Source organism: Rhinichthys klamathensis, unplaced genomic scaffold (assembly GCF_029890125.1).
Source record: "Rhinichthys klamathensis goyatoka isolate OS25496 unplaced genomic scaffold, OSU_Roscu_1.1 h1tg000174l_1, whole genome shotgun sequence".
Classification (NCBI taxonomy): domain Eukaryota; kingdom Metazoa; phylum Chordata; class Actinopteri; order Cypriniformes; family Leuciscidae; genus Rhinichthys; species Rhinichthys klamathensis.
The window spans coordinates 421,444-448,936 of NW_026606704.1; the positions used below are offsets into that span (position 1 = coordinate 421,444).

Consider the following 27,493-nt stretch of genomic DNA (forward strand, 5'->3'; position numbering starts at 1 on the left):
AAAATGATAGCAAAGTGTTGTCATGTTAGGAACATGCTAGCATTGTGCTAATCCATGTTAAAAACCTGTTAGCAACATGCTAAATCATGCTAGCAACATGGTAAAACATGCTAGAAATGTGCTAATTAATGGTTGAAACATGCTAGCAGTGTGCTAAATCTTTTTTATAAAGGTGATATTTTTGAAAAGCAAGCAGCCGAGGGTGTTTAATCACTTCTGTGTCTAATCTACAGGCATGCAGGACTGCGAAACCCTCTATGAACTACGGCTGGGCGATTCCTGGCCTGCGCTGGGTCACGGGGAAGGAGCGTCTGTTCCCGGTCACCACCGGCCGCAGCTCCAGCCCGGAGAAAGATGCAGAAGAGATGGAAGAGTCATCTGATGATGTAAGACCAATGTGTTTATGTCTGTCATCTTTGGCTTGAGCAAGTGAACATTCAGTCATTACAGTTTATTTTAATTGCTTTGGTGCAATTTTCACAAGCAAGTGGTACATTTTCAAATCTCTTAGTAGGCTACTAATCTCACAACAGGTCATCAACAATTACTGCAACACCCTTCATCTGAATGGACATCTACGATATAGATTCATATAATACAGTGCAGAACACGTGGAACTCTGTTCTAGCACAAAACCATGTTATATCTTCACATATTTTATAAGTCATTTTTGTGTTAGGTTTCAAGTTAGGTAATGTGTGTTTTTTAATGCAACAACTGTAGCTTGTATTACCGTAACATTTTATTCCAGCAACAAGGATGTTTTGTAACGTCTATCTTTTATTATTTGCTACTGAATTAACTTTTTGTTAAAGTGCCCCTATTATGCTATTTAAAGGTTCCTAATTTTGTTTTGGAGTCTCCTACAACAGATTAACATGCATCAAAGGTTAAAAAAAACACTTTAATTTTCTCATAATATACATTGCACATCACCTAATTTCTCAAAGACTCAAAAACGACTCGTTCAAAGATTCAGTCTCTATAAATCCCTCCTTTCCAGCGGGCCTACTCTGCTCTGATTGGTCAGATGGCCCAGTCTGTTGTGATTGGTCTACTCTGATTGGTCTGATGAACCTGTCTGTTGTGATTGGTCTACTCTGATTGGTCAGATGACCCTGTCTGTTGTGTTTGGTCTACTCTGATGAACCTGTCTGTTGTGATTGGTCCACTCTGATTGGTCAGATGGCCCAGTCTGTTGTGATTGGTCTACTCTGATTGGTCTGATGAACCTGTCTGTTGTGATTGGTCTACGCTGATTGGTCAGATGACCCTGTCTGTTGTGTTTGGTCTACTCTGATGAACCTGTCTGTTGTGATTGGTCTGCTCTGATTGGTCAGATGACCCTGTCTGTTGTGTTTGGTCTACTCTGATTGGTCAGATGACCCTGTCTGTTGTGATTGGTCTACTCTGATTGGTCCGATGATCCAGTCTGTTGTGATTGGTCTACTCTGATTGGTCATATGAACCTGTCTGTTGTGATTGGTCTACTCTGATTGGTCAGATGAACCTGTCTGTTGTGATTGGTCTACTCTGATTGGTCAGATGACCCAGTCTGTTGTTATTGGTCTACTCTGATTGGTCAGATGACCCTTGTCTGTTGTGATTGGTCTACTCTGATTGATCAGATGACCCTGTCCGTTGTGATTGGTCTACTCTGATTGGTCAGATGACCAAGTCTTTTGTGATTGGTCTACTCTGATTGGTCAGATGAACCTGTCTGTTGTGATTGGTCTGCTCTGATTGGTCAGATCACCCTGTCTGTTGTGATTGGTCTACCGTGTACAGCGCATGTCGGAAACGAAATGTCCATTACCATAACTGAATTTCAACTCCGGAGGCTTTCCAAGGCCAAGCAAATGTTCACACTGTAAAGACATTAACGATGGCATTGATTTTATCATATCAATCCGAGCACGAATCCGATGAAGAAACATTGGAAGAACTAGTTATTTAACCCGAACCTCCATCGCAAGGACGACTTCAGCAGGACATTTCTCAGTAGGGGCTCCACCACTGGTAAATACACTCATTAGGGGCTTTCGCACCGGGTAGTCCTAGAAACTAGCCAGCAGGGTGGTTCCCTTATGGACATTTTCCTGTTTGCATTCGCACCGCCAGTAGGAACTCTGAAGTGACGTAAGCCGCGTGACTAGTAAGTTGTTGTGACTTTTAATTTGACGGCGCTGAGAACGCCAGAGCCTGAGCTTACAGTGCACGCATTCTCCGTGTTCATTAGTTTACGATCTGTCTAATACGTTATTAGATAGAACTGTTATACATAGAAAGTAGACAGTAATGAACAGTTATTAGCGTATGCAGTGTGGTTGATGTCCAGTGATGCTGAGAAGAAACACATAATCATGTTTCTCTTGGTCTCCTCAAAGTTGCGTTGGGTTTTCTCCTCAGCGTGAAGGTGAAGAGGCGCATCTATCTATTTACATGATCGTAGTTTCTGGAGTAAATATATAGGCTGCGATCTGTGTGTTTACACAGCCTTTTTTTTAAATGGCGGGTGCTGGTGTTTTGCGTGCGTTCGGCCAATCAGCGAACACTAACGTCACTGGTTGTTCCTATAGTGCTGGATTAGACCGACTCTGAAATAGAAGTAAATTTGTTCCTCCAAAAGGATTTCCTAGAACCAAAATCGTTCCTAGTTCCTGCGGTGCGAACACGCCAAAAACAGGAAACTTCTGCCAAGAGTTCTAGGAACTGTGAAAAGGTTCCTCCGGTGCGAAAGCCCCTAGTGACAAGTTTTTACTCAGAAAAGAAAACATGTATAACTGTAATTAAAGCAGGAGATCAGGGTTGAAAGAATGACTAATGCTGATACAAGTGTGAACAGTTTAGATTTTTGTCTTAAGAATTTGGAAAATGTACAACTTTTGAAAATAGTACCAAAGCAAATAAAAAACACCATTATGCTGTTATTTCTTCTGTGGAACATCTATTCCTTGACATTTACAAACTCATGGGTACAATAGAAAGGGATCTAGAGGCTGGTTTATGCTGGTTAGAGCTGGTATAATGCTGATGGACCAGTATAGTCATGCTGTTCTCATGCAGCACTGAGCTGGTGTAGCTGCTCCAGCACTCCCGATTCCAATGGTGGGAACCAGTAAACCAGCACCCCATGCCAAACATACCTTATGATGGTGACCAGCAGTGCTGGATTTTTCAGAGTAGATATAGATTTTCAGTCGTAACATATATTATGAATACCATATTCATTTACATTGAAAACACTCCAATCAAACAATCTTCTCCATCAGTACAGTTTGGGTCGTTTCTCAGAGTTGGAGGGAGCGGGACACAGACCAAAGCCTCAGTGGGGAGAGAACGGCCATGACCGGAAGCTGCAGAGATGCAAAACTCAACGCCTGGTGACCCATCTCCACCGGGACACGGCCCACGACCAAGAAGGCCACATCGGCTCAGAGAAGTTCGGCCATCTGGCTGTGTCCGATCGACCCGGTCTCCACCCATCACTCATTTCACAAGTGCCATTAAGAGTAAGAAGACAGACAATGAATCAGCAGCAGAACAATTTGCAATAACAATTACATTACACTGTTATTATGTGTATCACTTTTTGCAATTGCCAGTGGTGTATGGAAAATGGCGTTTAATTGTTAAACTTTTTGATAACAATTGGAAAAACACAACCCCAAATTGGAATAAATGTTACTAATAATAAAACTTTATTGTAATAATTACTGCAATGCCTTTGAATTATGAACCGAAGCAAGAACATACATTATTAACGCCTATACTGCCACTTTAACAGGATTTTATATATTATAGGAATATTACTTATAGTATAGGAAGAATATTATACACTCACCTAAAGGATTATTAGGAACACCATACTAATACTGTGTTTGACCCCCTTTCGCCTTCAGAACTGCCTTAATTCTACGTGGCATTGATTCAAAAAGGTGCTGAAAGCATTCTTTAGAAATGTTGGCCCATATTGATAGGATAGCATCTTGCAGTTGATGGAGATTTGTGGGATGCACATCCAGGGCACGAAGCTCCCGTTCCACCACATCCCTAAGATGCTCTATTGGGTTGAGATCTGGTGACTGTGGGGGCCATTTTAGTACAGTGAACTCATTGTCATGTTCAAAAAAACCAATTTGAAATGATTCGAGCTTTGTGACATGGTGCATTATCCTGCTGGAAGTAGCCATCAGAGGATGGGTACATGGTGGCCATAAAGGGATGGACATGGTCAGAAACAATGCTCAGGTAGGCCGTGGCATTTAAACGATGCCCGATTGGCACTAAGGGGCCTAAAGTGTGCCAAGAAAACATCCCCCACACCATTACACCACCACCACCAGCCTGCACAGTGGTAACAAGGCATGATGGATCCATGTTCTCATTCTGTTTACGCCAAATTCTGACTCTACCATCTGAATGTCTCAACAGAAATCGAGACTCATCAGACCAGGCAACATTTTTCCAGTCTTCAACTGTCCAATTTTGGTGAGCTCTTGCAAATTGTAGCCTCTTTTTCCTATTTGTAGTGGAGATGAGCGGTACCCGGTGGGGTCTTCTGCTGTTGTAGCCCATCCGCCTCAAGGTTGTGCGTGTTGTGGCTTCACAAATGCTTTGCTGCATACCTCGGTTGTAACGAGTGGTTATTTCAGTCAAAGTTGCTCTTCTATCAGCTTGAATCAGTCGGCCTATTCTCCTCTGACCTCTAGCATCAACAAGGCATTTTCGCCCACAAGACTGCCGCATACTGGATGTTTTTCCTTTTTCACACCATTCTTTGTAAACCCTAGAAATGGTTGTGCGTGAAAATCCCAGTAACTGAGCAGATTGTGAAATACTCAGACCGGCCCGTCTGGCACCAACAACCATGCCACGCTCAAAATTGCTTAAATCACCTTTCTTTCCCATTCTGACATTCAGTTTGGAGTTCAGGAGATTGTCTTGACCAGGACCACACCCCTAAATGCATTGAAGCAACTGCCATGTGATTGGTTGATTAGATAATTGCATTAATGAGAAATTGAACAGGTGTTTCTAATAATCCTTTAGGTGAGTGTAAATCCTGCATCATTTCAGTCTTCCATGTAGTCCGCAAATGAATGTAAACCATCATCATTGGACACCGCAAGGCTAAACTGCACCTTAACGCGCCACATCTGCAACACAATGCACATCAGCACATCATTCCCAGTGGACATCATTTTCACGAAAAGCTTACATTTAAATGGACATATAATGCATATCTCAATAAATGCTAAAACTGTTCAGTTGTGTTGTGTTTACAAATTAATATTTTCTAAAATGTTGGGCGGATTCCCCCGGCCATCGCATGCAAAGACTCCTTTGTTTTGCACGAATGGCGTAGGCTAAATGACGAATGGCGCAGGCTAAATGACGAATGGCGTAGGCTAAATGACGAATGGCGTAGGTTAAATGGCGAATGGCGACGGCTAAATGACGAATGGCGTAGGCTAAATGGCGAATGGTGTAGGCTAAATGACGAATGGCGTAGGCTAATTGGCGAATGCTAAATGATGTATGGCGTAGCGTAGGCTAAATGACGAATGGCGTAGGCTAAATGACGAATTACGTAGGCTAAATGACGAATGGCGTCGGCTAAATGATGAATGGCGTAGGCTAAATGACGAATGGCGTAGGCTAAATGACGAATGGCGAAGGCTAAATGACGAATGGCATAGGCTAAATTACGAATGGCGTAGGTTAAATGACGAATGGCGTAGGCTAAATGACGAATGGCGTAGGCTAAATGACAAATGGCGAAGGCTAAATGACGAATGGCGAAGGCTAAATGACGAATGGCGTAGGCTAAATGACGAATGGCGTAGGGTAAATGACGAATGGCGAAGGCTAAATGACGAATGGCGTAGGCTAAATGACGAATGGCGTAGGCTAAATGACGAATGGCAAAGACTAAATGATGAATGGCGTAGGCTAAATGACGAATGGCGTAGGCTAAATGATGAATGGCGAAGGCTAAATGACGAATGGCATAGGCTAAATGATGATTGGCGAAGGCTAAATTATGAATGGCGAAGGCTAAATGACGAATGGCGTAGGCTAAATGATGAATGGCGAAGGCTAAATGATGAATGGCATAGGCTAAATGATGATTGGCGAAGGCTAAATGACGAATGGCGTAGGCTAAATGACGAATGGCGTAGGCTAAATGACGAATGGCATAGGCTAAATGATGAATGGCGAAGGCTAAATGACGAATGGCGTAGGCTAAATGACGAATGGCGTAGGATAAATGATGAATGGCGAAGGCTAAATGATGAATGGCATAGGCTAAATGATGATTGGCGAAGGCTAAATGATGAATGGCGAAGGCTAAATGACGAATGGCATAGGCTAAATGATGATTGGCGAAGGCTAAATGATGAATGGCGAAGGCTAAATGACGAATGGCATAGGCTAAATGACGAATGGCATAGGCTAAATGATGATTGGCGAAGGCTAAATGATGAATGGCGAAGGCTAAATGACGAATGGCGTAGGCTAAATGACGAATGGCATAGGCTAAATGATGATTGGCGAAGGCTAAATGATGAATGGCGAAGGCTAAATGACGAATGGCGTAGGCTAAATGACGAATGGCGTAGGCTAAATGATGAATGGCGAAGGCTAAATGAGGAATGGCATAGGCTAAATGACGAATGGCATAGGCTAAATGATGATTGGCGAAGGCTAAATGATGAATGGCGAAGGCTAAATGACAAATGGCGTAGGCTAAATGACGAATGGCGTAGGCTAAATGATGAATGGCGAAGGCTAAATGACGAATGGCGTAGGTTAAATGACGAATGGCATAGGCTAAATGATGAATGGCGAAGGCTAAATGATGAATGGCGTAGGTTAAATGACGAATGGCGTAGGCTAAATGATGAATGGCGAAGGCTAAATGACGAATGGCATAGGCTAAATGATGATTGGCGAAGGCTAAATGACGAATGGCGTGGGCTAAATGACGAATGGCGTAGGCTAAATGATGATTGGCGAAGGCTAAATGACGAATGGCGAAGGCTAAATGATGATTGGCGTAGGCTAAATGACGAATGGCGTAGGCTTAATGACGAATGGCGTAGGCTAAATGACGAATGGCGTAGGCTAAATGACGAATGGCGAAGGCTAAATGACGAATGGCGTAGGCTAAATGACGAATGGCGTAGGCTAAATGATGAATGGCGAAGGCTAAATGACAAATGGCATAGGCTAAATGATGATTGGCGAAGGCTAAATGATGAATAGCGTAGGCTAAATGACGAATGGCGTAGGCTAAATGACGAATGGCGTAGGCTAAATGACGAATGGCGTAGGCTAAATGATGAATGGCGAAGGCTAAATGACGAATGGCGTAGGCTAAATGACGAATGGCGTAGGCTAAATGATGAATGGCGAAGGCTAAATGACGAATGGCGTAGGCTAAATGATGAATGGCGTAGGCTAAATGACGAATGGCATAGGCTAAATGACGAATGGCGTAGGCTAAATGATGAATGGCGTAGGCTAAATGACGAATGGCGTAGGCTAAATGATGAATGGCGAAGGCTAAATGACGAATGGCGAAGGCTAAATGATGAATGGCGTAGGCTAAATGACGAATGGCGTAGGCTAAATGACGAATGGCGTAGGCTAAATGACGAATGGCGTAGGCTAAATGACGAATGGCGTAGGCTAAATGACGAATGGCGAAGGCTAAATGACGAATGGCGTAGGCTAAATGATGAATGGCGTAGGCTAAATGACGAATGGCATAGGCTAAATGACGAATGGCGTAGGCTAAATGATGAATGGCGTAGGCTAAATGACGAATGGCGTAGGCTAAATGATGAATGGCGAAGGCTAAATGACGAATGGCGAAGGCTAAATGATGAATGGCGTAGGCTAAATGACAAATGGCGTAGGCTAAATGATGAATGGCGTAGGCTAAATGACAAATGGCGTAGGCTAAATGACGAATGGCAAAGGCTAAATGACGAATGGCGTAGGCTAAATGATGAATGGCATAGGCTAAATGACGAATGGCGTAGGCTAAATGACGAATGGCGAAGGCTAAATGACGAATGGCGTAGGCTAAATGACGAATGGCGAAGGCTAAATGACGAATGGCGAAGGCTAAATGACGAATGGCGTAGGCTAAATGATGAATGGCTAAGGCTAAATGACGAATAGCTTAGGCTAAATGACGAATGGCGAAGGCTAAATGACGAATGGCGTAGGCTAAATGACGAATGGCGAAGGCTAAATGACGAATGGCGAAGGCTAAATGACGAATGGCGTAGGCTAAATGATGAATGGCGAAGGCTAAATGACGAATGGCATAGGCTAAATGACGAATGGCGAAGGCTAAATGACGAATGGCGTAGGCTAAATGATGAATGGCGAAGGCTAAATGACGAATGGCATAGGCTAAATGACGATTGGCGTAGGCTAAATGACGAATGGCGAAGGCTAAATGACGAATGGCGTAGGCCAAATGATGAATGGCGAAGGCTAAATGACGAATGGCATAGGCTAAATGACGATTGGCGTAGGCTAAATGACGAATGGCGAAGGCTAAATGACGAATGGCATAGGCTAAATGACGAATGGCGTAGGCTAAATGATGAATGGCGAAGGCTAAATGACAAATGGCATAGGCTAAATGATGATTGGCGAAGGCTAAATGACGAATGGCGAAGGCTAAATGACGAATGGCGTAGGCTAAATGACGAATGGCGAAGGCTAAATGACGGTTTTGCCTCAAAACATTGGATTTCACCAAAAGGAAGCACTGTTAATTTTGCACCTACAATAATCAAGGAACTCAATTATCATTTTTGTTTTGTCTTGAAGTTGCATTCAAATTCCATTTGGCTCAAAAATCTTGATCCCACCTTTATAAATCATCCAGAACAGATTCAAACCAAACGGTTCAGCACACACAGAAATCATTTGCTTTGTGGTGTGTATTGGGGCAATACGTTTCTATTAACTTCAGATAGATTAAATATGTATGCTGTCAAATTTATCTAAAAGAATGATCTAATTTGACATTCCGGTAATTCAATCTGTTCTGGATGATTTATAAAGATGGGATCAGGATAGCAGCACCAACAGGAGGTGGAGGTGAACTCATGAATCGGTGAATAATGCGGTGGACATCCATATGGAGAAACATTCATAGTTCTGCACAATATTAAAGACTTCTATTAAACATTTAAAATGTCAATGGCATGTCAGACTAGGCTATTGGAGGATTAGAGGAGGCTGATGACTAGGAGAATCACAAAGTAGGAGACACTCATTTAGCACAAGCTCACTTAAATGTAATTTCACGGTTTCGCCCGCCGATCCAGTGTTAAAGGCACAGTGTGTAAGCTTCGCTGTAGAGGATGCTTATTCACAACAACAACAAAGGTTTAGCTTTATGATGGCAGGGATGAACGTGGGATTTGTTGTCTTCACCTCCACAGCCGATGGAAAGCAATCCGACGGGAATCATGTTCATGGATGAGCTAATGTATAAAAGGTTTATTAACGTTACTGTGGTGTGAAGCAGGAGCTGAGAGCCCGGGATATTTTACATGGCTGATTTTATAATGCTTATACGCCGCAGTCGGCCACTGCCGCTCCTTTCGTTTTGTTGTTTATATTTATTTTACGATTAAAGTTACATTTAACGTCCACCTCTTTTCCCCCTGAATTTGAACTTTGTTGCAGTTACTTTTGATAACTTAAATTCACATTATTTTATTTCGGTAACACTTTACTTGAAGGGGTGTGCATAAGACTGACATGACACCTTCATAATCATGACATGACATGTTATGAATATGAAGGAAGTTTTAATGCATGTTTATGACAACTGTCATTAAGTGTCATTCACTCAATTATGACAATTTTAATGCAAATATGACATTGTTTGAGATGTGTTTGTTATGACACCTTGACATAAACCAATACATCATAACCTGTCAGTGTCTTTGTCATGACAACTTGACATTACTAAGACAACACAACCTGTCATAAACATGACATAGCAGATTAATTATCAATCTTAAGAAACCACTGAGCTTTATGGGTTAACATTACATTAAACTGTCAGGTGGTTGGTTTTGACATTGGCTGTCATGAGGCCATTATAACATTTTAATGACAAATTCAATGTGTACCACTGTAGTTGAGGTCAAGAAAAATATTCATGACACAGTTATAATGGCCTTATGACACTATAGGTTATAATATTAAATGTGAAATTATTTAACTTTGTTTCATTTTTTAGATCACATAAACCAGCTGTTTTAACGTGTGTGTAGACCTTTTATATCCACTGTATGTTAGATTCTCTTTGCATTTGTATATGAGGTAGGCCATTCTGCTCTAATTGATTCTATCATTTCGTTTTAGGAGTTTGACTATTTGTATGATGGTGTTTTCTGTTCCTCCAGCTACAGATTAAAGTGAACGGACAGAGAGGAGGAATGGGAATCTGTATTGCGGGAGGGAAAGGCTCCTTGCCGTACAAAGAGAACGACGAGGTAGGCCTTATCTTCCTGTAGCCACAACGCCTCAATCTCTTTACACACTATTACTATCATACTCCTTTGGGTCTATTTACGATGAAATATACACATGGACTGGAATACTAATGCGCATCCAGCCAGCGATTGGACAGATGATATGACTGTGCCTGATTTGCTTTGATTGATTTGTCTTCTTCTTCAGGGTATCTTCATCTCCAGGGTGTCTAAAGGCGGACCAGCGGAGAAGGCCGGGCTTCATGTTGGGGACAGAGTGTTGGAGGTAAAATAAGTGTATCATAATGTATGTACAGTTTAACGATACATTGATTTAATGACTAATTGGGGAGCATGGTTACAACTGGGGATACTTGATCCTTCAAAGGTACAATCATCAACTGCTGATTGTGTGATTCTATCAGTGACTTGTCTCTGCATATTAAGCTGGAACAAGAGAAAGCATTTTAATGTCAAACTAAATTCCCATAATTACTGGAGCATTGGTTACCTTTAGTTCAGTGGTTGTCAGCTTTCCATGTTTCACGAGTGACCAAACTCAGTAAAAAATGTTTTATCATACAAAAGTGCACAAGTGAAATAGAACTGTTAAAATATATCCATATTATCATGACCTGTGCAGGCCCAATTATATGCAAAAAATAGTTTATCATTTACATGTATTTTTTAATAAGGCATGACAGTTTAAACGTTCAAGTGATGTTACATACCTGACTTATAGCAGTCTTTATTTAATTCGTATCTTTCATGCATATTTTTTTGCTTCATTTTCGTGGACATTTACGCTGAGTCCGAAATCACGTACAGTCGGAGTAGGCACTACATTTGAGTTAGAATTTACGTCCCGATTGTTAAAAAGGAAACTCTAGTCTATATAGTGTGAATATGGGTAGTATGAATGAAATGTAGACGTTCTACATCCGCCATGTTGTCATTATCATCATGTGACCTACCCAAGGGGGTAATCCATCGACCGGAAGTTGAAGCCGGCCGGGTGCCGCCATGTTGTAGCAGAACTTCACTTGCGTTAGCATTTCCATTGACTCCCATTCATTTTGGCGTCACTTTGACAGCGAATAACTTTACATCTGAGGCGTTTAAAGACTCCATTTGTCCATTATTTATTTCTAAAGAAACACGACAATGTATAAAGGGCTCCATTACCTTCTATGTTACATTATGGCCCCGTAGAAACAGATTTAGTAAAAATAGGCTAACGATTGCGTCATCAGGCAATCGGGGGGACGTCCCGTCAAGGGAGAAGCCCGTAGATAATGAGTCCATAAAAGCAACGGAATACTTACTCCTGCTCACTCACGCCAAAGAACTCTTTGCTCAAGTTCCCCGTCTCTGCAAGATTAACGTTGGCAGTTTTCACGCACAGCTACTAGAAGATTAACGTCTGTCAGACAGGTTGCTCACGTCATCAAGCTTAGTTTGAGTCGGTTTGAGTCTGCGCGTCAGGAACGGAAGTGCTCAAAAATCGCTAAAAATGGGCTTCAACTGTCTCAACTGAGTTCCAATGAGATGGCTCTGTCCACTTCTTATACTGTCTATGGACCTACCAGCGTCAGCGTTTGATAACGGGTTTTGAAAACGTTATCGTCTCTATGTAAACTACAAAAACGTGAATTTGTGAACAATGCGTAGTGTTTCTTTACAAAGTGACATCGCCAACTACAGGCTTGGCATGAAAAATACAGTTATTAGTTTCTTAGTTCTTATTTTATTACTGTTTACTTGTCTTCAATAAGTTTGGCTAGTATTAGTTTTTGCAGTTCTGTGTGAACGGGGATCGTTTTGACAACGTTGTCATCTACGTGAAAAACGCTAATGAAAACCGTTTCCCTTTTTTAAGTACATTGTTTTCATGTAAACGTACTATAGTTTGGCTTGGTCTGGTGTTGGTTGAGTTTAGTGCACACTAATGTGCTTATTTTCCCTTTGTGGATTATACTTTTTTGTTGTGTCTTTTGTTAATTATAGTAATTGCTTCAAATGAGGTCTTCTTTGCCTAGCGTCATCTGCCTGACAAGACGTTACACAGTATCTTTGTTCTATTAAACTTATTTGTCCCATTTCTTGTTATTAGTTCTTATTTTATTACTGTCTTCAATAAGTTTGGCTTAGTATTAGTTTTTGCCATGGTATTAAAATAATCAAGAATGCATCTAAGATTCTAGTCTCTTACATACGGCAAGAAATAATTCATCTAATCACACTTTGTGGTCAGTACAATCTTGTATAATACGACTTGCTGTTTTTGTATTTGTTTTTATTGTATTTATATGATATTTGTATTTTTGTAATTGATTTTTTGCCATGAAAAGAGCTCTGAATGCTGACATTAAATAAAATAATCTGAATCTGAATCTGGATAGTACAAACCATGTTTATCGTTGCAAGTAGAACATACATTTTTTGATTCCACCAAATGACACATGAATTTTGGCCAAAATACAGTAGAGCTTGATTGGACGAACAGCCTTTGAACAATGAAAGATGCGTATGCACTGTGACTGTACGTGTTTCTCCTGCTGACCCGGGTATAGTTGTTTCTCCGATGGCCATTGGAGGGCATCATTACACAGATGCTATGACCCCATGAGCCTTAAAGCAACAGGCACCCAGAGTATTTAGACATGCAAGTCACACTTAAAATCGTATTGATGTAATTGCATTACATAACATATAAAGCATAATGTATTTTAAAGAAATATAGCACAAACACATTTTAAGCAAAACATTCCACAAAAAGAAGTTTGTTACATGCTAAAACAATATATACAGTGTTCAAAAATGAAGACAACATGGATTTGAATGTTGATTTGAATCAGATGGAAGGGAAACTGACTTCATACTCCCACTAAAATCATCTTGATACCCTGTTGTTGGTTATTAGTTATTTACGTCTCAGGTTAGTTCAATTAAAGCTCTGTTTCCTCAAGCATGAGTTGTGCTGTATCTGACATGTTCAGGTAATTCTCTTATCCTCGGTTTAATATGCAGAAAACTAGAAGTCATAAGCCATTCATAGGTTGTTTTTTTTCCTTTAAAATTGTTGATGCTGTGGCTCTGTGGTATTTTCAACACACATCACTGTGACTATCCTGAGATGTGACATAGGCAGAAGTCAAAGGAAGGAAACAAACATGAGCTGCTTTTCCACAGTCGAGCCGAACGGCAAGGAACGCTTCCGGTTAAATGTCCACTTGAGTTTCTCGGCCCAGAATCCTCAGCGCGGTTGGCTGAACCGTAGTGACATCGCCACTCAGGATTGGTCACTTGTCTGTTCTCTGTATACCAGGCCAAGTGCGCTATTTGAAAGAGGTAAACACAAGTTAAAATAAATATCTGATCATCTGCCATATAAAGCAGTCGCTATTTACATCTCATACGGCCTGTAAACTCTTGCGTTACCAAAGGCAATGACTCACCCCATTTGTATTACATTATCAGCAGGGTTTGAAATGAACTTTTTCACTTTTCCAATTTTGCTACTACATTTTTAAGTTACCGGCCTTTCAGAGCTTCTACTATCCAAAAAAAGAAAAGAAATGAACCAGTTTAACTCCGTCACGGCATATATATATTATACAATTTGGATTTCATACATTAATTTCTTCAAACAAAATCCTGTCATCCAGCATCTCCTCTCTTCCTCTTTCATCCTCATCACCAAAAATGTGTTTTAGGTGGACAGATCAATACAGGACAGAGAACATGTAGGATGCTTGAAAATAACAATGCTTTTCTGCTCACCAAATGCCTTTTAATCTTCGCTATTGCTTCAATGCAAGTGAACAAGCGTATCGTTATTTGTTGTGTAGTGACGTGTGTGTTCAAGTAAGCCAGATATGAGCAGATTCTGCACAATACACTGTATTTAATATATCATGATCTCACGCTCGTGATTTGACAGTGTAACCCGCCACAGTTAATTTTTACCCGCATTCGGTGGGAGTTAATTTCAAACCCCACACTGGAAAATAAAATCATATCCGGATCGGCACGGAATGGAACGGTTGAGCAATCAGAACGGCTAAAGACTGTATAATATAATAGAAGGAGAACTCTGGGGTTTAGATGTTCCTTGCAAAAGTGGGCTGACTCCCACAGCTGACCAGCAAAACCTTAACTGGGTCAGCCCGTTTCTACAAATGGCAGGTGGGCAAACCGTTGGAAAACCTGTGTGAAAACAGTCATTTTCTCCACAATACTCTTTGGTGTGGAAATTACACACATCCTCTTGAAGGTCCCAGGGCATTTCCTCGTATAAATGGTGGGCATTTTCCTCATTGTTTGGGTTTCGTGGCATTTGTCACCGGCCTCTTTCCACACTCTAAAAAATGCTGGGTTGTTGAAACCCAATTTTGGGTAAATTATGGAGAAACCCCAACGTTGGGTTAAAAATGGAATTAAAAAAATGTAACCCAATGCCTGAGTTTGTCCATATTTGACCCAGAGTTGGGTTGAAACAACCCAGAATTTTTTAAAGTGCAACTAATGCCTGGGTTTGTCCATATTTGACCCAAAGTTGGGTTGAAACCACCCAGAATTTTGACTCACTGCAGCTCATTTCTGATTTGTGCCTCCAGGTCAATGGCCTGGACATGCTGGAGGTCAGCCATCATGAGGCGGTCAGCGTCCTGAGGAATGCTGGGAGTTGTATAAAGATGAAAGTGTTACGGGAGAGATGCGTGTCCATGGAGCCGCGAGCGAATGACAGGTCCGACGGCATGGAGACCGACCCGCAGATCAGCCAAGAGTGGGATGTTCCCGTGAGCTATAGCAGATCGGGCGGCCCACAATCCTCCACTGATCCCACGCCGGACCGCAGCTCACTGACCAACCGGACAGACGCTTCGGCCTGCAACGGAAACGGACCGGTAGGCTGGAGAGATGAGAATATAAAACGAGCAATTATATTATATTCCACAGAGGAATAAAAGCAATGAAATGGAATTAGAATCAGGGTACGTTTACACGACAACGATGCGCTTAAAATGGAGACGTTTTTCCTATGAGTTTTCCGCGCACAGACGACATCATCGTCAAAACGATCCCCGTTAACACGGATCCGCGAAAACGACTAAAAGCGCTGTATTCTGCTGCCAGGCCAGGAGATGGCGATGAAACACTGTAGACTGAACACGTGATGATACGCATGTGCATGACGTCATCGTCTTCAGAGATTGAGTTTTTGTCATTTACACGGAGACCGTTTTCAAAAGTTTGCGTTTTCAGGCGCCCAAAACAAAACGCCATTGTCGTGTAAACGAACAGCCAGAGCGCATAAAAAGTTTTACGTTTTTAGTTGAAAGCGTTGTCGTGTAAACCAGGGGTTCTCAAACATTTTGGAGCCAGGGACCCCTTACAGGGGAAAAACATTTTCAAGGACCCCCTCATATTTATAACAGTGACTGAGCCTAAAGTTAATGTGGGAGCGGTTAATGAAATATTTTGACACAAATAGTCTCCACCCAGGGTCATATGCAGGGTTTTCTAAATAGCATACTGAGGTCCCAAAAGTGATCTTGCTAGGGGGGTTCGGGGGCATGCCCCCCTGAGGAATTTTAGATTTTCTTGATCTACACGTGCATTTTAAGGTGTTTTTAAGGCCAAAAATTTTACTTTTTTCTTGATATACCCAGAAAGAATGGAAGTGCAATGTGACAACATGTCCCATAGGTGGGGCACATTCCCAGCTGGCATTCGACTGACATTAAACGTTTAAATGTGGTTGAAATAATGTCAGTTTATGAAAAAACATTAATTCAACGTTAAAACAACATTGAACACCAAATAGCTGAAGTTGTGTTGTTGACTCACTACGGATTCAACATAGAAATATAAAAAAGTTGTACGTCAAATCAACATTAATTTTACAACCATGACTTTTAAACATTTTGTTGAAATACAGTATATCAGTAGAAAAATAACGTTGTTCCAAAATCCAATTTGCAATCTGATTTGCAAAATCGAAACAAAATTCAACGGTTATCCAACACTGGAACCTGACGTTGATTCAACAGTGACTCGACGTTAAAATGCCAGCTGGGTTGTAACATGACCATATGACAGATTAAAATGTTATCTGATCTAATCAAACAAATATACAAGACAAACAAAAATATTTTCTCAATAAAATACAATTATTAACTTTTTCATATAAAATAATGGCATTTTAAAATAATTAAAAATAAACTAATTTTTGAGTTTGACAACGAACACACAGCTATACAACATAGTTCAAAACATATTCATTGTAACGCGTGACAACATGACCCACTTGCACAACTGGGATTTACGTTGTGGCGTTGTATATTTCCTATCCCGGTTGATACTTTGCAAACTGATTGTTTCTGTCGTTCGTTTAAAACTTCTATCTAAAACAGCTGTTTAGTTTAGCGATTTACATCTTATCTCGCACTTTATGACCGAATAACTGAAGCGTCATGCGGAAATTCGCGCTCGGCTTGCAGCTTCTGTGAACATAAACCCGCCTACTTTGATTTAATCTCCGACTCAAACATTTTGACATTGACGAGCGCTGTTAGTCTGCTGAAGCAGCTCAGATGAGAAGCTCAGTTATCATCGCGATGTTTAATATCCTTGCAGCACCAAATTAGAGTTAATATTAGGCAATTATTTCACAACTTTCATTATACACATAGAAAAATTACAGAGGGCCTCAATTGAGGGACCTCAATTGTGGGTATACGACCCTGTCCCTATGCACAAATTTATAATTTACTGTATTTTCCAGAAAATAAGTTGCACCTGAGTGTGTAATACTTTGTTGCGCTCTTGAGGCGTAGTAGGCCTACTTCCCCTCACGATCCACAGCAAATCCTTAAATTAATGGTATTCAGAACAAAACGAGAATGAAAAATAATAATATTAATAGATAATAATACAAATAATAATAATAATAGTATACAGACAACATTTATTTAAAACATCAAGTCTAAACGAATTAAGTTGAATCGAAACTGAAACTGCAGACGTTGGGCTCGTGCATCTCTCATTCGGTCCAAAGTTTCCATATTTGCGATGTAGCCTAACATTTGGATGCTTAACTATTTATGTAAAGAAAGCTTCATGCTTCAGTCCCAATATAGGCCTACAAGTATCAGCATCTTCACATTTGGAGAAATGAGATTGGAACAACAGCAAGTCGACAGTATATGATTGACCGTCACTGCCTTCATATTGTACAACAGACAAATTAAATTAAGCAGAACTTTTTATAAGTTCGGTGATTATTTTATTTTGATAATGAACAGGTTTTGATGTCAAATTAGCAGTGCTAGAACTGACATATTGTGCGCGCACACGAGACGCCGGCGCGAACACTTGGATTTTTCCTCAGCAGTGGAAACAAAGGAATACTCTTATTTATGGTCATACAGATAAGAGTACATCATTCAAAATGGCAAAGTGTCTATTTTTTATTTGTGTATAATTAAAAATGACTACAAAATGCCATGCCTTTTAAACATAAAGAACACAACAGGATGCGCGTTCTGCCGTCTCCGTCTCCTTTCTGGCGCACGTGCCCAAAAATCGACCAAAACACAGCGAATACTTGACGCACAGACATAAGAAATATAGATAGATTATCTATCTATAGAAACCTTTAAGAGCCTACTTTTTTATTATTTGACATTAAATGCATTATATAAGTCACTTTGGAATAAATAGCAAGTTTTCAGATGCTAAAGAAAAGATGACTTATAGTCGGGGAAAAACGGTAGGCTGTTATAAATTATTTCGCGGACCCCCTGGCTATAGTTCACGGACCAACAGGGGTCCGCGGACCCCACTTTGAGAACCACTGGTGTAAACAGCCCCTAAATTAGACCTATTGAAGTACTAGATTTGATTATTGTTAAAATCAATACTCGTGGTTTTGGAACTGTAATGCGTATTTTCCCGGTTTTCTCTTGATGTTCTTCATGTTATTTTGCCAGAATGAGCCAGTACAGGACTTACGGCCAATGAAAGACACGGAGACCTTCAGAAACAATGCCCTCCAGGTTGTGAAAAACACCATGACGGTACGTGTGGAGGATAGGAAGCGCTTTAACCATGAAATCTCAGGAATGCATTTGATCAACATTCAGTCCTTCATTCCTGAGAAATATTCTATTCTTCATTCCTTCATGTCCTGTTGTCCTTTCATTCAGTCTCTGTGAAGAAATAAACATCGGAAACTTTATAGACTCAAAGAGAATATTACAATAGAAGAAAATAATGGAGAAACAGAAACCAATTCTAAACAAACTTTGTCCTATCTAAACATCTTAATAAAAACAAATTCATTGATTTCCTTTATTTCCATTCACAAATGTAGAGATCACAGATCTCATCTTGTTTTCCAGGACATTTACAATTGTGCTTCTCTGATCAGTTTATTTTGTTTTGAAGTCAGCGTGAAACAGAATCTGTGATCGTTTCTTCCCTATTACTGACATAAACCTGCATGAAATATCTTCTCAAACTGGAAATATGTGTGGCGGGACTTGGTTTGTCCATCAGGAATTGGTTGTATGATCTCATGCGAGTCAAAAAAGAAGAAAAAAAAATAGTGACGTGCACTTCTATAGGTAATAGAAGTTAATTGATAAGTTGGTTACACTTACTTCAATAGTCATTCTTAGATATTCTACTAACTCTGACTGGAGTATTAGTAGACTGTTAGGGTTAGTAGAATAAGTTTACATGTACACTCTAAAAAAATGCTGGGTTGTTTCAACCCATATTTGGGTCAAATATGGACAAACCCAAATGTTGGGTTAAAAATGAAATTAAAAAAATTACAGTTGAAAGTGAAAGTTGAAGTTGGGTTAAAATTTTAAATTACATTTTTAACCCAACATTTGGGTTTGTCCATATTTGACCCAAATTTGGGTTAAAACAACCCAGCGTTGTTGATAGTGTAGTTGCAAAGTTACTTATAGTCAGTAGAATATCTAAAGAGGACCATCAAAACAAAAGTGTTACCGATAAATAATTTTATTCTCTTTTCCCCCCTCAGTTCTGCTATTATATAGTAGAGAAAACAGAAAATACTGCCAATTTGAAATGATGTCTGTGTCCGAACGAAGTGTCCATGTAGTAACATAAACTTACTTATTAAGTTGAAATATTTAAATAAGCTTACACTTATTGTGGACATAGGCTACATGTTTTTACATTGTACTTATATTTAATTTAAAAATACCTGCATGTACAGCTGCGATTCATTTCTGTAATTACATCTATAGTTAAACTGTTGACTCTTTAACTCACCCGTACTGTACCAGCAAACCCGCCCTAACCGTACCCGTATTCAGCTCAATAGCAGCACTGCAACACAATAAGTGCATTGTTCCTGACATTTTTTTTTTCTAGGCCTACGTATAGCAAAGACACCTAATACAAAGTGTGACTAATTTCTGTTCTACCCGAGACAAGTTTAATTCTACCTGAGAAAGCACTCATTTTAAAGGCCGGTTCCCGACCGCTGTGAAATGTTATTTCCTCTCGGCTCGCTGTGACAGATTCCTCGGATCATCCTCACACACCCCTCGACCTCGGATGAAGACGTGGAGCCGCTCACGCAGGGTCCAGATGATGGAGACTTTGATCGGGACTTCAGTGACATCTACTCCGACTGCCTGAACAACGCTTTCTATCCTCTGTGAAAGTCAGCTACTCTATCTCTCTTCACACACACTTAACCTGACTCCGCCAGATGGATTTGCTCCGCATATCCATCTGGAAACCTTCCGTTGAAGTAGTTTTGGTAAGGGGCGAAAATACTGGTTAGCTGATTGGCCTATGTTGGTGATAGACGGGCCAAATTAACCAATCAGATCAACGAAGCATATGACGTACTAACAGAGCGTATCTTTTCCTCTGAGAAAAGCCTCCAGAGCAGTGTTTTGCTCTTCTTTCAGTGAAGAAATACTCTGTAATTCCGATAAAACTTGCTCGATAGCCACGCTGATGCTAGTTTCATCCGCTGAAGCCGACATGTTCTTTAGACTGAAGTGACGCGCTTCTCGTTGCGTCACACCTCAACCCGCCTCAAAGCCAACGCTGATTGGACGTTCGTTTGGTGAACTGCTCCCAAATTTTCTTTAACGGAAAGTATCCAGACTGATCTGCGAGTGAAACCTTGAAAGCTCGCGAGATCAGGATGGTCTCACGAGGCTAACACACACTACCAGTTCCAGTCAAAGCGTTTAGATCGGTACCATTTATGTTTTTAGATGAAGTCTCTTCTGCTCACCAAGGATACATTTACAGGTGAAACTCGGGAAATTAGAATATCTTGTAAAAGTTCATTTATTTCAGTAATTCAACTTAAAAGGTGAAACTAATATATTATATAGACTCATTACATGCAAAGTGAGATATTTCAAGCCTTTATTTGTTATAATTGTGATGATTATGGTTTACAGCTAATGAAAACCTTTTCACAATATTCTAATTTTGAATTTGGGGTTTTCATAAGCTGTGAGCCATAATCATTACAAATAAAGGCTTGAAATATCTCACTTCGCATGTAATGAGTCTATATAATATATTAGTTTCACCTTTTAAGTTGAATTACTGAAATAAATGAACTTTTGCACGATATTCAAATTTTTCGAGTTTCGCCTGTATTGGATAAAAAAAACAGTAATATTGTTAAATATTATGACAAATTTAAAATAACTGTTTTCTATTTTTATATATTTTAAAATGTAATTTATTGCTGTGATCAAAGCTGAATTTTCATCATCATTACTTCTTTACTTCATTAGCATCATTGATGCTAAAAAAAATCAAATCATCATATTAGAGTGATTTCTGAAGGATCATGAGACACTGAAGACTGGAGTAATGATGCTAAAAAACTCTTTATATATTTACGTAGAAAACAGCTGTTTTAAATTGTAATGATATTCCACAATATTACTGTTTTACTGTATTTTTAATCAAACAAATGCAGCCTTGGTGAGCTGAAGAGACTTAAACATATAAAATCTTACCGATCAAAAACTTTTGACTAGTGTATTACTGTGCTAAATTGTATTGCTTTCATACACTTTTTGTCCCAGAGATTATTTATTATTAACGAAGAGCGTGTGGTTGAAGCATGACATCAGCATGTCAAGGATGTGTATTCATGCTAAGTGAATCTCAGATTTGCATGAATCTCAGACGGCAGGACGCATTATTGATCAGGAAAAGCACTGGCGTGCGATTCATTGCATTTACAAAACATGACAGCACAAATAGTCACTGAGAGCAAATTGGTAATGAAAAAGCGAGATGAACAGAGAACGTCTCAGTTACGTATGTAACCCTAGTTCCCTGATAGGGAACGAGACGCTGCGTCAAACGCTGTGGGAACGCCCCTGCGTTGTGCGTCATGAAGCACGTATGGAATCAGCCCAATGGAGAGACGGAACGTCATAGGCGGGTGACGTCATCGACCAGGAAACTATAAAGCACCCCAAAAACACAAGCGCATCAGCTTCTGATAGGCCTGAAGGAGCGCTTAACGGGAATGCCGGGAGTATGGCAGAACGACGCAGCGTCTCGTTCCCTATCAGGGAACTAGGGTTACATACGTAACCGAGACGTTCCCTTTCAAGGGAACTTCGAGCTGCGTCAAACGCTGTGGGAACGCGAATACCCACGTCGCCATAGGAGCAAGTGACCGTCATGTGAGATCTAGCGCACAGCGGACGAGAGCACCTGCACGGTGAAGACCATCCAGTCGCATCACAAACCTCACTCAGGGAAACTCCTGACAATAAAGCTTTGGATGCAGCCATACTCCTAGTAGAGCGGGCTCGTACAGCCAAAGGTGAAGGCTGACCAGCCGACTCATAAGCAAGTGAGATAGCCTCGACCACCCACTTGCTCATTCTCTATTTAGACGCAGGACACCCTTTCCTGGGTGGCCCGAAACATACAAATAAATGTTCTGATTTCCTCCACAGGGCAGCTCTGTGGACATAAGCGTCTAACGCCCTCACTGGGCAGAGCAAATTAAGTTTCTCCTGGTCTGACGACAGAAATGGAGGAGGACAGAAAGCCTGCAGAACTGTAGGTCTAACAACATTAGTAGGGACCTTAGGAACATAACCTGGCCTAGGGTGTAGAAAAGCCTTAACCATACCAGGCGAAAATTCCAGGCACGAACTGCTGGCCTCAGCCTCAAAGTGCCACGAAGGAAACGAGTTATAAGCGGGTGTCTCCCAAGAAAAACTCCACTGAAAGGGACGTGGTAAGCAGCCAGTGCCGCCACATACACCTTTAGTGTGGAGGGGGATAACCCTGTGGAGAAACGCTCCTGCAGGAATTCCAGCACTGCACCCACTGGGCAGTTAACTGGGTCCTACAGGTGTTCTCCATACCAAGAAGTGAAAAGTTTTCACTTCAAAGGCATATAGCTTCCTCGTGGATGGAGCTCTGGAGTGAAGGATGGTCTCAACAACCTCGGTTGAGAGACCGGAATCTAAGAGCTGGGCGCCCTCAGAGGCCAAGCCCACAGTTTCCATAACTCTGGGCGGGGGTGAAATATCATGCCGCCCGCTTGAGAGAGTAGATCCCTCCTGACCGGGAGCTCCAAAGGAGAGACGTCCAGGAGAGAAACCAGGTCCGCAAACCATAGTCGGGCCGGCCAGAACGGGCCTACTAATAGTAGGCTGACCCCGTCCCGGCGAACCCTCTCCAGAACTCCTGGTAGCAGAGCAATCGGGGGAAAAGCGTACAGACGTGACCTCGGCCACGGCTGCACCATAGCGTCCAACCCCAGAGGGGATGGATGACTGATGGAGAACCACAGACGACAGTGCGATATCTCCTTGGAAGCGAATAGGTCCACCTCGGCGCGACCGAAACTCAACTAAAGGAGCTCCACCACCTCAGGGCCGGAGTCTCCATTCCCCCGGCCTCGGCCCCTACCTCGACAGAGAGTCCGCTACCACATTCAAATACCCAGGAAGATACATTGCTCTCAGTGATAGTAACTTCCCTAGGGACCACAGGAGGACCTGACGGGCCAACTTGTAAAGCCGACGAGACCGCAGGCCCCCCTGACGATTTATATAAGAGACCACCTACGTGTTGTCTGACTGAACTAGCACATGATGACCTCTCAGGTCTGCTAGGAAGTGTTTCAGAGCCTGAAACGCTGCCAACATCTCTAGACAATTTATATGCCATGATAGATGATGGTCCTGCCACAGACCTTGGGCTGGACGACCACTCATGACCGCCCCCCACCCTGTGAGGGAAGCATCCGTCGTTAGCTTTACGCGACGACAGAGAGCCCCCAGCACAGGATCTTTGGATAGGAACCAAGTTTCTTTCCACAAGACCAGAGCACGAAGGCAGCGCCGCGTGACTTTGATCGTGCGGAGTGGATTTCCCCTCGGGGAGAATCCCTTGGTCCTGAGCCACCACCGCATTGGTCTCATGTACAACAGGCCAAGGTATAACGTTGGACACTGCTGCCATCAAACCCAACAGTTTCTGAAACTGCTTTACAGTGAGTAGCTGGCCTTGCTTTACTGTTTCAAGGCTGAAGAATCGAAGCGATGCGGGTGACCAAATCCCAAACAACGCCCAGAAAAGTGGTCTCCAGGGAAGGAGATAAACACTTTTCTTCGCGTTCAGCCTCAATCCCAACTTCCTGATATGCGCGAGGACGACATCTCGATGTCGAACCGCCATCTGCTCCGTAAAGTACGGGGAGATAGCTAGACCGAATGGAAGAACCCTATATTGGAATGCCTCGCCCCCGAAGGCAAACCTCAGGACCCTTCTGTGTTGTGGAAGTATGGAAATGTGGAAGTAAGCGTCCTTTAGATCTATCGTGACAAACCAGCCCTCGGACCTGATTTGTGACACGACCTGCTTGATAGTGAGCATCTTGAATTGAGCTTCCCTACCGAGCGATTTTATAGGCGCAAATCTAAAATTGGACGCAACCCCCCATCCTACTTTGGAACGATGAAATATCGGCTGTAATAACCTAGCTCCAAACTGGGAGGAGGAACCCATTCTATAGCCCCCTTTTGAAGGACCGTTTTCACCTTGTTCCATTACCAGAGCCTGCTTGGGGCCCACACTATGGGCAGAACCCCTCTGAGTTTCGGTGGACGACACCTAAATTGGATCGCATAACCTCTTACTACTGTCTGCAGGACCCACTGAGATATTCTTGGAAGGCTTATCTACTCTGCCAAACAAATTCTACTAAGGGTACCAGTCTCTCGAGACTGGTCTCTGGTGTAATTTGAGCAGCAAACACAGCGCCCTGTAACGGCGCACCGGCAGGGAACAACTGGTTTGACTGCTCTGAGACCCTCCTCAGAGGGGGCGAGCGTCCCTCGGGAAAGCACTCGCTGGGACCGTCTACGCCCCGGCATGAAGGCGGGGTTGGCAGAACGGGCCCCTGAGGGCACCGAGGAAGAATGGGCACCGTAAAAAGAGGTGAACACCTTTCTCCCTCGATGGGGACCACCCTCAGTGTCAGAGGCGGCGAGCGTCCCTCGGGAAAGCGCTCGCTGGGACCGTCTGCGCCCCGGCATGAAGGCGGGGTTGGCAGAACGGGCCCCTGAGGGCACCGAGGAAGAATGGGCACCGTAAAAAGAGGTGAACACCTTTCTCCCTCGGTGGGGACCGCCCTCAGCATAGCCAATATAACTGTCCTCAAAACAGTTCTATTGCTTTTTATATATATATATATATATATATATATATATATATATATATATATATATATATATATTATATTTATTTTTCAAAAAGCTTTGGCTGAGAGTGCCGCGTCTGGTCCCACTGTCCAGCAGGGGGAGCGCGAGACGCGATACTCTGCTTTGCTGCGCCTATGCGATGAGCTCGTGGACGGCCGGGGCTGCTCCCGCCCAGCAGCCCCGTGGACGTGAACTTTTAATGGAAGAAACCTTTTAAAAGCTGCTGCCTGCTTCTTTTCTTCCTGAAATGATCAATGACAGTATTAACTAAGTCACTGAATAACCCCGCAGGGGAGAGAGGATCAGCCTTTAGCAAATCAGCCTTGTATGCCTGCAATATAGACATTGTATGCAGACACGACGCAGCCTTACCTGCCGCCAAATACACTTTACAAAACCGGAATATTTCATAATGGCTTGGAAGGTAATGCCGGTGCTTTAAATGACAATGCAGCCTCGGAAGAGAGATAGCTCGCAAGCGTCTCTTCTACCCGCGGCAAAGCGCCGCTAAATCTGAATATGTGAATGATTGGGGGCTAAAATTATATCAGAAGCCTGCTTCTTCCATAATCTCGACACCTCAGTATGGAGATCATGAAAAAAAACGGCAAGCACCGGCATGGAGGTTGCACACGGGAAGGGAGAAATCTTTCATCTAACTTAGATTTAATAACAGACTCCTGCCTAGCCACTGGCCACTCAATGCTTAGTTTTGATACAGCTCGAGTGAGAACCTTCATGAGCTCTTCGCTTTCGGGAGTGTTAGGTGGCGAGTCCTCCACATCTCCCTCGTCAATGCTGCTATTTTTATCTCCTAGTTTTTATAACTAACGTAAGATAGTGGCAGTACTGGTGCCTCAGCCCGGGCGGAAGAAACCGCAGAGCGTGCTTCCAAACCGGGCTGAGACACTGGATCTAACAGGTAAAGGCAGAGATAAGGCAGAGCCCGTCTCTAACCCAGCTGAAAGATCCATTTGCGATCCCCATGATAAGCGTCGCCAGAAGCGGGACTCGAACCGCGGGGAGCGCGCACCGAGCACTCTCCTCAAAGAGCGCCCGGCGGGAGCGGAGCGTCCATAAAGGCAGACGCTCGCAATGCTCGCAGCCAGCCCCCTCGAGAGCTGACTGGGCATGCTGCACTCCCAAACAAACAACACAAAGAACGTGTGTATCCCCGCCCGTTAGATAGCGCGAGCAGGGAGGAACACACTTCTTAAAGTCCCACTCCGATCATATTTTGAGCTATTTTTAAACATTCCCAGTGGTCTTTAAATTATGATTATGCCATTTTTAGCCAAAATCACAAAACCTGTGCCGTTTTCTGGGACTTCAGCAGAGCGGCAGTAGCTCATTAGCAATTCGCCTCTGCGTTGTGGGCGGAGCCGTTGGCACGGAGACGCCCCTCCCCCTGCCCGTTGCTGAGAGCTCTGTCTCTCCCGCTAGCTTACACCCCCAATACCGGTGGGGCAACAGTATTATATACACGTTAATTATTATTATCCGAAGCTAATCAAAGTTATCACCGATCACCGATTATTATTTCACTCCAAGACGTCGCGTGTGGAGACGCCCAGTGGAGTTACTACGTCACAACTCCAGTCTATTTTAGCCGGCATTTTAGCGTCTGCTACTGATTCACAGCCATTTGAATGTAGAAATACTCAGAAATACAACTTTGAGCTGATTTTTCTCAAGATATGTCCTCTAACATCAGAAAAATGCCACAAGAACATGTTAACACCTAGAAAAACATTATTTTCATCGGAGTGGGTCTTTAAATGCCGTTCGCTCGCCATAGTCTCTCATACAAAATTGTTTGTGTGGTGTAAATGTGATAACTCCTGCCTAGCAAATACTAAAGACACACACAGTGTTTACACTCAGACAGATAGCGCGACTGAAGGCACAGAAGCTGATGCGCTTGTGTTTTTGGGGTGCTTTATAGTTTCCTGGTCGATGACGTCACCCGCCTATGACGTTCCGTCTCTCCATTGGGCTGATTCCATACGCGCTTCATGACGCACAACGCAGGGGCGTTCCCACAGCGTTTGACGCAGCTCGAAGTTCCCTTGAAAGGGAACTTAATTTAACTGTAGATTTCAATTAGGTAGCTGACAGACTCAATTTTGTAAAGGATTATTGTGCGTTACAAAGATAAAAAGGAATATATTATTTTGCCCCAGAAATGAGTTTTCAGGA

The 27,493-nt window shown here is 42.3% G+C and overlaps 1 protein-coding gene across 1 annotated transcript; it reads left to right on the forward strand.

Moving 5' to 3' along the window:
* Positions 1 to 249: 249 nt before the first annotated feature.
* LOC130092325 (inaD-like protein) lies at positions 250 to 20,263 on the forward strand. Its single transcript, XM_056260158.1, has 7 exons — positions 250 to 386; positions 3,273 to 3,512; positions 10,455 to 10,544; positions 10,732 to 10,809; positions 15,143 to 15,433; positions 18,521 to 18,607; positions 20,093 to 20,263. The coding sequence occupies exons 1-7, from the start codon at positions 258 to 260 to the stop codon at positions 20,234 to 20,236; spliced, it is 1,059 nt and encodes a 352-aa protein (XP_056116133.1). The 5' UTR covers positions 250 to 257; the 3' UTR covers positions 20,237 to 20,263.
* The last annotated feature ends 7,230 nt before the right edge of the window (positions 20,264 to 27,493 follow it).